The following is a 13,287-nucleotide window of genomic DNA, read 5'->3' as shown; positions in this document are numbered from 1 at the left end:
TTTTAAAATTGGGCTTCTGTCTCTTTAAAAGCTCCTGATCCTTCTGAAGCTCCGCCTCCAGGAAGTCATCCCAACCCGGCTCCTCTATTAACCCTTTAACAACGTTTTTACTGAGCTCAGCACATGCGCAGTTCCACCAGGCGTTTGCTAATTGCTGCTGGCTAGTCTGAAGGAGCTGAGCCTCGAAGGCGGGGCTAAGTTCATCCAGGCGTTTTGAACAGCTGAATGGTTGCCATGGAGATTAGAGGATTTTTTTAAACATGCATGAAAGAATCAAAGCAACACTCCAGCTTAGAACGTGACGTAAAGCTCAAAAAGTCGATATTACATAATATCACCCCTTCAAATACAGATTTAATGGTTTTTGTTGCTGCTTAAATCAAATTAAACTTCACTCAGTAGGACTAATTGGCTGGAGAAGGTGTTTTGCAGCCTGTTTTGCTCCAGGTAAACCATATTAATATTTGGCTCCGTGTTTTATAGTCCATTGTGGTTCCATTAAAGAGAATCATCTTTAATGGCACCTGAGGCTAGAAAGCAGCTGCATTCTTATTATGGCTCATTTTTAAATACCTACATTGTAAATGTATCTCAGATACCATTAAATCTGTAAATCCAGGATAGATTATAATGTATAATCCATTTCTCCATCAGGCTATAATGCTTAATGTCTTAACCTGTGTAGAGCTGCTGTGATGGCTGAGATGGAGGAAGTTGATCATTAAAATGTATATTTGTATTGATCTCAACCTTTTATTCCCACCCAGCCTCCTGCTCTCAATGTCTAAAGTCAATCACACAAGCAGGATGTGGCTCCCAGTAACAGGCCGACCATCACAGTCCGGTCGGTGATCTATCACATGCTGAAGGGGAAACGTAAATGAGTCAGTGAGTGAAGGAGACTAATTTCAGTGCTGTATTTTAAACTGTACACTAATAACCAAACTAAATCTTCAGATTACTACCATCAACTAAGCATGTTTATATATTTAAATAAGAAATTGTATGAATTCATAGTATCTCTTCAACAATTGTTCAAATATTTACAAAAGTGGCAACAGAACTGTGGATTTTTGTGAACTGAACAAAGATTAACATCTTAACATTTTGTCAGATTGTGTCTTATGGATTTCAGATGCTTTGGTGCTAAAACAAATGAAACACAGATTATTGAAGAATTAATTCATTAAAATTCAAAATCCTGCAAATGTATACTGAGTTAAATCAAAACTGAGAGAAAAAAGTTGGAAATTGGAAAAAAAAAATCAAGGCAAAAACTTCATATTATCCGGCAATAATTACAGCTGAGAATCTACTAAAGGGGACCTACTGAGCAAATGTCACTTTTTGAATGTTTTTATTCTTCCATTTGGGTTTCAACTGCAGCTAAAAACAGCACAAATGTTAGAAAAACATTTGGTAATGAGTTAATGTCCTTTGGTGTCTGGAAAATGAGCCATTTCAAAAACCTCCTGATTGTTAAGTCACAATCGACAGATGCTGCACTGTTACCTAGCAACCCCACTTGAGTCCAGTCCCATTTCCTAGCAACGCAAGCTGAGCTCCAGGACGTTTGGTCAGCTGGTTTTATCTCTTTATGCCTGAACAATGGTTGAAATGTCACAAAACTGTGTTACCACTTAGTGCATTCTTGTTGCTTGTGCAGGAGGCTACACTTCTGCTTTTCAAAGATGTACGGTTGTATAATTAATCGTGCATCTATTTGCAGCCATCTTTATGTGCGAGTGTAAAGGCTGAGTTGGGGAGGCATGGCCAGCAGCTTATTTGGATTTAATATGACAAAATGCCCTAAAATATCTCATTCTGAAAGGAGAACTGCCTGAAATCTCATGATCAAAGAACAATTTTGTGCAAAAATGAAGTAATGGACAAGCTTTGTAAGATCTATCCTAACCTGTTCAAGGAAGCATAATAGGTCACCTTTAAAGAAAAACTTAGCACTAGCAGCTGGAATCCAGAAGCTGTAAAGACAACAAAGAAAATCACTTTCAAGATAATAAGTATTTTATTTTCTTCCACTGTAAGGAAGCTCCTGTAAGTAGATATTATATTATTAGAACACTTCAGGTAATTGAAAAGGGTCTAAATGTGACATATGTTCTACAAGTCAACTGACAAAACAGGGACAATAACCACAATCAATGAGAAAAGTCTTCACAAACTGGAAGTCTTAGAAAACTCAACACATGAAAAAAGCCTGTCAAGTCAAATATTATACAAATTGATTTTGAAAACCATTAGAACATGAGCACTTTTCTTCAATTGTCATTGTTAAGATCAACAATGTATTTCTTAAATCCATGGAAAGAGAACAGTGTGTGTGGCCGGTTAGCTCAGCTGGTCAGAGCGTGTTGCTAATACAGCCAAGGTCATGGGCTCAATCCCCACACCTGACAACTCACATCTGAAGCCTTAGAAAAATCAACACATAAAAAATGCCTGGCAAGTCAAATATTACACATATTGATTTTGAAAACCATTAGAATATGAGCCCTTTTCTTCAATTCACTTAAGATCATAGACATATTTCTTAAATCCATGGAATCTGAACAGTGTGTCTGGCCGGTTAGCTCAGCTGGGTAGAGTGTGGTGCTAATAACACCCCTAGTGTGGGGTTCAATCCCCACACTGGCCATCACAAATCAGAAGTCTTAGAAAAATCAACACATGAAAAAAGCATGTCAAATATTATACAAATTGATTTTGAAAACCATTAGAATATGAGCACTTTTCTTCAATTCACTTAAGATCAAAGACATATTTCTTAAATCCATGGATAGTGAACTGTGTGCAAGGTAGGTGGGTTAGCTCAGCTCGCTAGAGCAAGGTGCTAGTACTGCTGAGATCATTGGTTCAAAGCCCCTACTGAGCAAATAAAATCTGAAGTCTTTCAGACGATCAACACTTAAAATAATTAATGGCTCTGAAATAAAAGCAACACTTCAAACTAAAAACTGCTGGGAAATAAAATCAATGCTTCAACATCATTTATTGCTGAAAAATAAACTATTATGCATGTTGATTTTGAAAACCATTAGAATATGAGCACTTTTCTTCAAGTCATTGTTAAGATCAACTACGTATTTCTTAAATCCATGGAAAGAGAACAGCCTGTGTGGCCGGTTAGCTCAGCTGGTCAGAGCRTGTTGCTAATACCGCCAAGGTCATGGGTTCAATCCCCACACCTGACAACTCACATCTGAAGTCTTAAAAAAATCAACACATGAAAAAAGCMTGTCAAATATTATACATATTGATTTTGAAAACCATTAGAATATGAGCCCTTTTCKTCAATTCACTTAAGATCAAAGACATATTTCTTAAATCCATGGAWWSYRMACWGTGTRYRTGGCAGATGCTAATAAACAATTGAATTGAATCACGTGAGAGTTCAGCCTTTGCAATACAAATATTTAACAAAATGAAACTACTGGACAGCAGTAGAAAGTCAGTTGGTGTCCCTTTGGTTGGAAAATAGTTCATGGGTCTTTGTGGTTTGGTTGTAACTAAATTTATCTATTTTAGTTTTTTGACTCTTTCAGCCTTCCATACAGTACACTGTTGACAGCATTGTTTTCGTAGGTCCCTCCAGCTCCAGTTCACTGTCTTCGTATCTGAACTGGAATGACTCCCCCGCCAGGCTGCATGACCAGAATGAAATATGTAAAGTTCTTGGATCTTTAACTTTGGTTTGGCAAAAACCCTTTTTTCCAGCACCCCTTCTTTGTTCCAGTCTGTAACTTTCCAAACCTCCAAAATACTTGTAGTCCTCCACTTCAGGCAGAAACTAACCTCTAATATGAAAGACAAAATCTGGTAATTGATAACAGACCCCGCTGTTAATTGTCTTTGAACTTATGAACTTTTAAAATATGTTTTTGTCGAGTTTTTACATCTTGCAGCTTCTCAACTGCAAACAAAACAAAGTTATCTTACTAATTAAAAAACTGATTAAATGTATATTTTTTTCTTCTTATTCCTCCCCCATAACTTTCACTGTGTTACAAATCAACCATTTAATTTTAAAGAAATAAAACTGTTCCCAGATATTCTGCTGCGTGTAAATAATCCTTTCAGATTTCTGTTTTTCTGCCTAGAAACGTTGAATAAAGAAGAGGCATAATTTTATCCATGCAGGTAATGGTTTGTTGCTTCAGCTTATCTGATTCTACAGTAGGACAGATTCAGCAGCACAACACTGGTGTGCAGAAACTCGTTGTCACGGTTATCTGTTGAGTTTGTAAACAGATCCAATCAGCCGGTCACATCATTGCTCCTGTGTTTACAGTGACCACCAAAGACCTGGAAACACCACGCAGACGCACCACAGACTTTTAATGTTACTGCAGTTTTTAACGTCTCCTGAGAAAAATTCATGATTCATAAAAACAAACAAACAGCAAAGACCCATTTTCTTCAGCCAAAATGTTCATATTCTTAGTGAATTTGCATGTGGTGTGTAGTGTGTCCTTTAGCCATTGGAAATGATTAACTCTGTGAAATACAGAATATTTTCAAGTAATAGTTTTATAGCTGTTTTTTAAAGATTTTGAAAAAATTCTCTATATATATTTATTTATTTGTACAGTTTACAAGTAACACAATTATGCACATAGAAGCTTATTTTTCTCCATGTGATGACATCATGACTTACTCTGTACTTAAGTAGTCCTTGTACAAAATACTTTTAGATAAGTTTTTTTGGATACCTTTGGATAAGTAGATTACTCTTATGCAAGTAATTTCTTGGGTATTTACCTTTTTACTTTTTGTTGAGTAAAAACATGTTGAAATAGTGCTACACCTTAGTAGCATTATTACTATGCTTACTACTATTATTACTGAATTTATTTTGTAATTATGTCATTTATTGTACGATTTAAAATACCAGAGTCTGCACACAAACATACATTTTTCTCCATCTGATGACATCATAACTTACACTGTATATTAAGTTCCTTTTGTATATGAATTACTTTTAGATAAATCACATTTACTTGAGTCATTTATTGGATGGCTACGTTTTGAGCGTTACTTAAGTAAAATCACGTTGAAGAAGTGCTGGTCTTGCTTGAGCACATTTTTGGGTACTGTAACCACTTCTGAATGTAAATTAAATTCCAGGAATAACTTTTGCTCCTAAAAGGAATTGGGTCCCCAAAGTGTTGGTCTTGTCTGGGTTTATGGACTCCATGACATAGGTTTCCGCGCACGCACACACACACACACACACACACACACACACACACACACACACACACACACACACACACACACACACACACACACACACAGAACGATTAACAAGATTCAACTTTCCGAGTTTTTTTTTAAACAACAGAAACATCCATCTCCCCTCTCCCACCCGTCTCTGCCCCGCAACGAGGGCAGCCATGGCGAACTGCCACATTCCTCACTGCTGGGACAACAACGAATCACATCCCAGGAAGTCCGAGAGGAAGAAGCTGGCTAATGCTTTCCTGTTAAACACTAAAACACACACACACACACGCACACACACACACACAATGGGACACACACATCCAGAATCAGTCCAAACCATAATTACAGGCTGCAGATGTTCGGCTGTTAAAGTTTCACTGCAGCAAAGAGTTACAGACCCATGAGGAACCGGGACATGGAGCAGTACCAGAACAGATATTTAAACAATAAGTGCAAATGAAAGTGAATTGGGAGCATCATAGGATTAAATCAAGTTTTAACCCTTCAACTGGGACCAGAACCACAAGTACAGCCAGGCCTTTCTGTGTCAGTCCAGACTTTTTTTGTGTCTTTTCTGTGAGTTTGGAGGTGATTTCTGTTTTGTTCGTCTCTCTCAGGGCTTTTCTGCTGCTCGGGTCCCGTTTCCCTCCTCCGGTCGCCATGGTGACGCTCAGCTATGCAGAGCCTGAATACAGTCAGCAGCTTCGCGGAAAGAGGCCTTTGTTACCCACAACCCCCCTCTCCTCCCCTCATCGCTTTTCTGGTCGTTCTCAACTAAACTCTGGACTGGTCTCACGTCTAACACCAGTATGATACCAGTATACACTACCAGTACGGGTCACTGCATGAAAAATATTCATGCATCCTGAATGTTTTTTCACACTGAAGCCCACAAACTTCAGTGCAGTTTATTGGGATTTTATTATTAGTCGGACTCAATTAAAATTGTAATTAATTAATCAATTGCATTTTAATTGAAAACAAAGGGTGTTTTTAAAACCTGATAGTTTGGTAGATTTGATTCAGTTGGGACCAAAATTGCAACACTTCTTCCATTTTCAGCTGCTTTCACATTACACTGTGTCAAATGAACTACACTTTTTGACAATCCTGTTCCCCTCCCCGCCTGTGGGGGCGCTGTTCCAAAAACTAATGAACAACACAACATGAAAACCTCTGAAGAAGACATTGAGTGCAACTTCCTTCTTAACGAAATCCAAACAAAAATGAAGCGGTGTCAGATTTTAGCGGTTCGTTGTCTTTGTTAAAAGGCCATGAGTCATTTCTCCCACAGCGCTAAGTTAGCATGTTGGTTTTCGTTGCATTTACCCAGAATGCCCTGCGCTGCAGGTACTTTTGTAACGGTCTTCAGCTCATTTGGTTCACGTATGTATTCAAACTGTACCGGAGTTCATTTCAACCGAACCGAGACCTGTAGTAAGACCAGAGTTCACACCTCCCCTAACGAACTGGACTTTCTACACAAACGAGCTGGAGCAGACAAAACAGGACTGGAGTGAAAATACACTAAATATTGACAAAATAAGCAACATTCTCAATTTAAAAAAACATTTTTGTTGCTAAATTATTGAATAAGCAGACACATGAGCTCAACAACAAAGATATTTATTGCTTTTAATCTGTTATTCATGTTCTCCAACCATCAGATTGGTGTAAAGTTAATCTTTTCTGTGTTTCAGGAACACTCCTTAAGCAGGAAGTGGATTACAGCGCAGGGCATTCTGGGTAAACACAACCAAATCAAACGTGCTAGCCTAGCGCGAGAGATGGTTCGTTGACTTTTGCCAAAGACAAATCGCTTTTGTTTACTTTTGGTGACGAAGGAAGTTCCGCTCAGTGTCTTCAGAGGTTTTTGTTTCTTTTCCTTCAGTGGTTCATGGTGCAGCGCCCCCACAGGCGAGGAGGGGAACAGGTTAATAAAAGGGTTCGGCTCCTTTAATTCAGTGTAGTGTGAAAGGGAACCGCAGCAGCTGAAAATGTAACAAACGGTGCAGTTTTGGTCCACAATCAGCTTTTACCGGACTATCAGGTCTGAAAACACTCAAAAGATGTAGAAACCAAATAAAGTGTAGCAATAAATGAAGAAAATAAATGGGAACATTCAAGAAACAGGATTGAACAATTTCTTTGTATCAGTCATGGACAAAGAAATTACTAGAACATGGTAAATAAACAACATGGCAGGGAGAAGCACATAATGATTATGAGATTTTTCAGTTAATAACATCAAAGAGTAGATAATATTGAGATTGTATCTAAGTAAATAGATTTTATTTCTATCATAATTTATACAAAGACAATATAAGAAGTGTTCTAGTTGGAGCAACTATATGTTTTATTTTATTTTCAACAGGAAGCATTTATTTTATTGAAGTTACGTATGTTTCTATGCTTCTGCTTTTGAGCTACTTCTGGGTTTTTACCCATTATTGTTCCTGCTGTTATCGTTATTAGCATTATTAATATGTGATCGGTGAGATTTGAAGAGCAGCATGAAGAGGGCGGCATCATCTTCCTCCCCCTCCTCCTCATGGTGTGTGTGTGTGTGTGTGTGTGTGTGTGTGTGTGTGTGTGTGTGTGTGTGTGTGTGTGTGTGTGTGTACTCCCTCACTCCGCTGTTGGACTGTTCTTGCTCCGGACTCTGACTGAAGACAGAAAATATTAAATAAGATTTTAAACACAGGTTTTCCAGCAGCTCGGCGATCGGAGTGTCGATGCGAAGCTTCTGCAGAAACTCTCCGGTTTTGTTTCCTCTTTTCCTGGGAAATAAAAAGGAAATCTGGGAGTCGCGCCATGGTCTGTGGGGAGGATCTGCTCAATCCAGGTCAGTTTTATTTAATAAGTCTCATTATAATGGAGCATAAAAAGTCTGGGGAATGTAAATGTGCGATGAAGTCACATCGAGAGAGACGGAAAATATCTGGAAAGTAAACTTTATGTGGTGATATAAAGTCTGGATCAGAAAAATATACGGTGATGCTTTTATTTTTAGGTTTTGCAAACTTGAATATAAACCTTGACTTGGTTTAAATGCATTATTAAATGCATAAAAAAGCCCGTATTAGACGCGAAAGCTGCAGATAAGAGTTTATACATGAAACCATTTTAGCGTTTTTGTCGCTGAAAGGACTGAAATGTAAAAATTCAGAGGCTTTGAAAGTGAAATCTTTTGTTTTAATCAATTTGATTATTTTTTTTAAACGGAGGCTTAAAATTATCAAAAACAATAAACAGAAATATGATATAAAATATGATCAGCTTTCTCTATCTTTATTCATTAAAAAAATGAGAAATAGTGATAAACTCGTGGATTATGATTATTGTTTTGCGTTTTAAAACTTTTTAAAATATGTTTATGTTGCTTTCCTCGTCATAATGAGAAGTTTAAAGGAAATGTGAGGCATTCCCTTTAAAGTTTGAACATTTTCAAGCTGTCGTCTAAAATGCCAAACTAAACAATGAAGTCACCATAAATTTAAACTGTTTGTTTGGGATGTTTTCACCGGTAACTGGACGGATTTCAACTTCCTAAATCCCCAGTGAGGTTTTTAATGAGCTTTAATTAACTCCACAGGACGCCGCAGCTGTTTGAGTGACAGATTTTTCTAACTTTTACAGAAATTCACGCTGTTCTCCGGATTTCACTATTTTTCTAGAAATTATAAGTACTAACAGAATTGGAGCGCACATTAAAGTGTTATAAACTGGAATATCTGTAGCTGAATTTGATGTTTCTGTAACGACAGCGTGCGATTTGATCGGTTCAGTTATATTTCCATGTATAAGATGAATCTGTTCAATCTGAGATCGATTATTGAAGCGCTGATCGGCTCTCTCTCCAGGACCATGACCTCCTCCAGCAGCAGAACCCGCTTTGCTCCTTCTCAAGGCGACCAAATGACCTGAAGGACTGAAGGTTTGAGGACACAGCACCCCCTGCTGGACTCCGGCTGCAGCTGCAGGCCATGGCCGAGCCCAGTTATTCCGACCTGATCGCCAAACATTACAACTACACCGGCAAGTTCCGCAAGCCGACCCAGCAGCAGGACTCGGGTCTGAAGGCAGACTCGGTGATCTTCATCATCGTCTGCTGCTTCATCATCATGGAGAACATCCTGGTCCTGACCACCATCTGGAGGACCAAGAAGTTCCACAAACCAATGTACTACTTCATCGGGAACCTGGCGTTGTCCGACCTTCTGGCCGGCGTCGTCTACACCGCCAACATCCTGCTGTCCGGCGCCAACACCTACAAGCTGACGCCGACACAGTGGTTCTTCAGGGAGGGCAGCATGTTCGTGGCGCTGGCGGCCTCCGTCTTCAGCCTGTTGGCCATCGCCATCGAGCGCCACCTCACCATGCTGAAGATGAAGCTGCACAACAACGGGAACACGTTCCGGGTCTTCCTGCTGATCAGCACCGTGTGGATGATCGCGGCGGTGCTGGGCGGACTGCCGGTGATGGGTTGGAACTGCATCCGGAGCATGCCGCAGTGCTCCACCGTGCTGCCGTTGTACCATAAGACCTACATCCTGTTCTGCACCACCGTCTTCAGCATCATCCTCATGGCCATTGTGGTTCTCTACGCCCGGATCTACGCACTGGTGCGCACCCGCAGCCGCAAACTAGTCTTCCGCAAAGTCACCAACGGCCGAGGAAGCGCCAGCGCCAACAACAAGAGCTCGGAGAAGTCGATGGCGCTCCTGAAGACCGTCATCATCGTCCTGAGCTGCTTCATCGCCTGCTGGGCGCCGCTGTTCGTCCTGCTGCTGCTGGATGTGGCGTGTGAGACCCTGACCTGCCCCATCCTCTACAAGGCCGAGTGGTTCCTGGCGCTCGCCGTCCTGAACTCCGCCATGAACCCGCTCATCTACACGCTGACCAGCAACGAGATGCGCCGGGCCTTCCTCAAGACGCTGCTCTGCTGCACCGCCTGGATCCGGCCCAAACCCAAGTTCACGGGACCGCTCATGGGCGCGGAGTTCAGCCGCAGCAAGTCCGATAACTCCTCACACCCCAACAAGGAGGACGCCGAGTACTCACCCAAGGAGACGACGGTGGTGTCGTCCGGGAACCTCACCTCGTCGTCATAAACACAGAGACGTGGACGGGTCAGACTCGTGATTCTTCATGTCTTTTATTGGATCGGAACTCTTTGGACTAATGGAGACTCTCCAAATGATGAAACCCTGAAATCCACTCTGCATGTAGCTCTTAATGTCCGTCCGGCGTAACTTCGGACTCCAGTCCATTGTGAACTGGTGCTGTTGATGAAACAGAACATTTTCCTGAAGAGAAGGCGACGGGATACTGGAAGCACTGGGAAGGTTTAGACCAGTTCTAGAAGGGAAACGGGTTTTTTCTTTAACCAGACTTTATTCTCACCTTTCTAGGCCAACTAGAACTTGTAGCACTTAAATACACTACTGCCAATTATTTAAAAGATTAGTTCCTATAAAATGTATCTCCTCATCCACTGCACTTAAAGAAACACCATAATCTGGAAACCTGGGTGTGAAATCTACGATGGAGTATCAGGGCCAGGCTGGGGGGGAAAATACGAGAATACAGTTAAAAAATACAAAAAAGAATAAATTAATATTACTGAAAAAACGTCATACAGCAAGTCAAAAGTACTAAAATAAACTAATTTCAAGAAAAAAGTTTGTACGACATAAAGTCATATGAGTCGTAACAATCCAAGAAAAAAAAGTTGTAATAAAATGAGAATAAAGTCATAATAATATATAAAAAGTCATATTATTTTAAGAAAAAAATCTCACAAAAATAAAGCCACAATAATATGAGAATAAACTCATAATATAATATTTGTAGACTGAAGTAATTTGATAACTCCTACATGATAAATAATAAAAAAGAGAAATATTAGACATAGGAAAAACTTAATCTTTTAACACATCAGCATCAAAATAGCAGGACCTTGAAGAGATTAAGATTAATTTGAAGAAACAATCCAGACCAGACGAGCTGCTCAAGCTTTGCTCTCATTAAATAACATTTTCTAGTAATTTCATGTTTTTTCTGGTATTTTTGTGTCTTTATTCTGCTAATATTATGACTTTATTCTTGTAATAATAACAGTAATAATGAAAGTCACTTATTCTGGCCCTAATTCTCCATCAGAAGTCTGGGCTCTCTGGCTGTTTCCTGTGTGAATCACATAAATAGAGGAAAAACATCCAAAATATCAACTTTTTAGCCATTTTACACCATTCAAGAACTAACGAGTACAAATAAGAAAAGACGTTTGTAAAAAAGAAAAATCTTAAAATATAAATAAAAAAAAACATTTGTTTTAAAATAAGATAGAAAGTTTTAAAAAAATAATAAAAATTGAGGTTTGAATTAATAGTTATTTCTTATTTGTCTGGATAAATTTTAATTTCACAATGTTTTTTTATAAGTTATCACATTTCTTTATCTATAAAATAAAAACAAATAGGGTGGAAATTATTAATAATTGATGTATTTTCTTTCTTTTAATGAAATCTATAAATTTAAGTTAATATATTAATTTAATAATGAAATTGTTCACATAATTGGACATTTTCACTATTTCTAAGGTTATGATTTGACCCAGAAAACAGTTCTGATAGTTATGAAATTTAATTTCACACATTTTTGGTGATTAATATGAAGCTTATTATTGCTTTATTTGGCCCTGTTAAGGTTTGTTCTTCAAATAAAACTCTGAAAGAATCACAAGGACACAAAAACTTGTCTTTCTGCAGGTAGGAGCGCCAGACGAGCCAAGTCCAACTCAGCCCTTCAATATTTATTCACGTCTAACCACAGGCGCGTCGTCATGGTGGTAATTCATCAGCACAATGCCCTCCATATACGGCAACTCTTTAAGAAAGCTGCGTTTGACATTCACACAGGATGTCGCCGCGTATCTTTGTAGTCAGCTGCGAAAGCGTCTGGAAACCTTTTCAACAGGAAATCACAACTTGCAGAAGAAGTATAAAAAACAGCAGATACAAGCAAATAAATGGTGAAAAGTATCAATTCCCTTTCAGGCCCAGTTATGTTTTACATTGGTAATAAAAACCCAAACAATAACTTGTAATTATAATGTGTTTTATTGTAGTAAAATAAACGGCTAAAGACAAAAAAAAAAAAAAGCAGTTTGTTGTAGATTTGCGTGGAAACCGTCTGCTTGTGATTTCATGTTACTGCATGTAATTTAGGACATTTTAAGACTTTTAAAAACTGATTTTTAACCTTTTCGGTTTGAAGATTCAGAAAATTACCCTTTTCTTTGCAGTTTCCATTCATTTAAAGCAGAAATAAAGAGTTTGTGGCATCAACAGGTGAAGCTGGAAAATGATACAGATAAAACTCGATCTGAAATCACTGGCACAAAATATATGTAGAACAAATTTCTAAATTGTATTTTTGTTTTCTGGATTCCCAGTTTATTTACAGCATAACGACCCAAATTCATGTTTTCACCTGTTACATTCATGTAAAAACTGTTTTGTTTTGTAAAAATTGTAGAATCAGTTTGACTGAATGTGTTTTTTACGTGTGTTTGTTTTGTTGCTGGTGAGCTTAGATTAGATTTTATTAATTTATATGTGACACTAAAAACTTAAATAAATTGTTAGCGTTTATGTCACGGATCCACAGACGGCCATTATGAGCACAAAGATCACAGAAACAAAGTGAGAAGAAAAGCAGAAAATTAATCTTTAAATGGAAAAGTGATGCTCACGGTCTCAGGACCCTGAGCAGCTTTTTGGCACAAACAGGCTCCCGTAGAAGCTGCAGCGTTTTTCTGTCAGCAGTCCAGATGTTCCTGCTCTGTTTGACTCCAGATGTTTGATTGATTAATAAAAGAAGGAATAGAAACACAGATTTCATCTGAACCAATGAAAAAAATAAAGGTGATTCACCAGATCATTCATTCATTCATCCATCCATCCATCCATCCATGCATCCATCCATCCATCCATCCATCCATCCATCCATCCATCCATCCATCCATCCATCCATCCA

General features: G+C 38.7%; 1 protein-coding gene and 1 long non-coding RNA gene across 2 annotated transcripts in view; both read left to right on the top strand.

The window, feature by feature from the left end:
* The window catches only part of LOC103463160 (uncharacterized), a 7,303-nt gene extending 1,137 nt beyond the window's left edge, over nucleotides 1–6,166 (top strand). The window contains exons 2-3 of the long non-coding RNA XR_533481.1: nucleotides 768–876; nucleotides 5,862–6,166. This is a non-coding gene — a long non-coding RNA (uncharacterized LOC103463160). The remainder of the gene's footprint in view (nucleotides 1–767; nucleotides 877–5,861) is intronic.
* A 1,671-nt stretch (nucleotides 6,167–7,837) lies between these two features.
* s1pr1 (sphingosine-1-phosphate receptor 1) lies at nucleotides 7,838–10,968 on the top strand. The gene is made up of 2 exons (XM_008406363.2): nucleotides 7,838–8,089; nucleotides 9,108–10,968. The coding sequence occupies exon 2, from the start codon at nucleotides 9,231–9,233 to the stop codon at nucleotides 10,356–10,358; it is 1,128 nt and encodes a 375-aa protein (XP_008404585.1). The 5' UTR covers nucleotides 7,838–8,089; nucleotides 9,108–9,230; the 3' UTR covers nucleotides 10,359–10,968.
* The last annotated feature ends 2,319 nt before the right edge of the window (nucleotides 10,969–13,287 follow it).

The sequence above is a fragment of the Poecilia reticulata genome, linkage group LG4, assembly GCF_000633615.1.
Source record: "Poecilia reticulata strain Guanapo linkage group LG4, Guppy_female_1.0+MT, whole genome shotgun sequence".
Lineage (NCBI taxonomy): Eukaryota > Metazoa > Chordata > Actinopteri > Cyprinodontiformes > Poeciliidae > Poecilia > Poecilia reticulata.
Note: the sequence above shows the minus strand (reverse complement) of the source record. Positions and strands in the feature narration are given on the sequence as shown.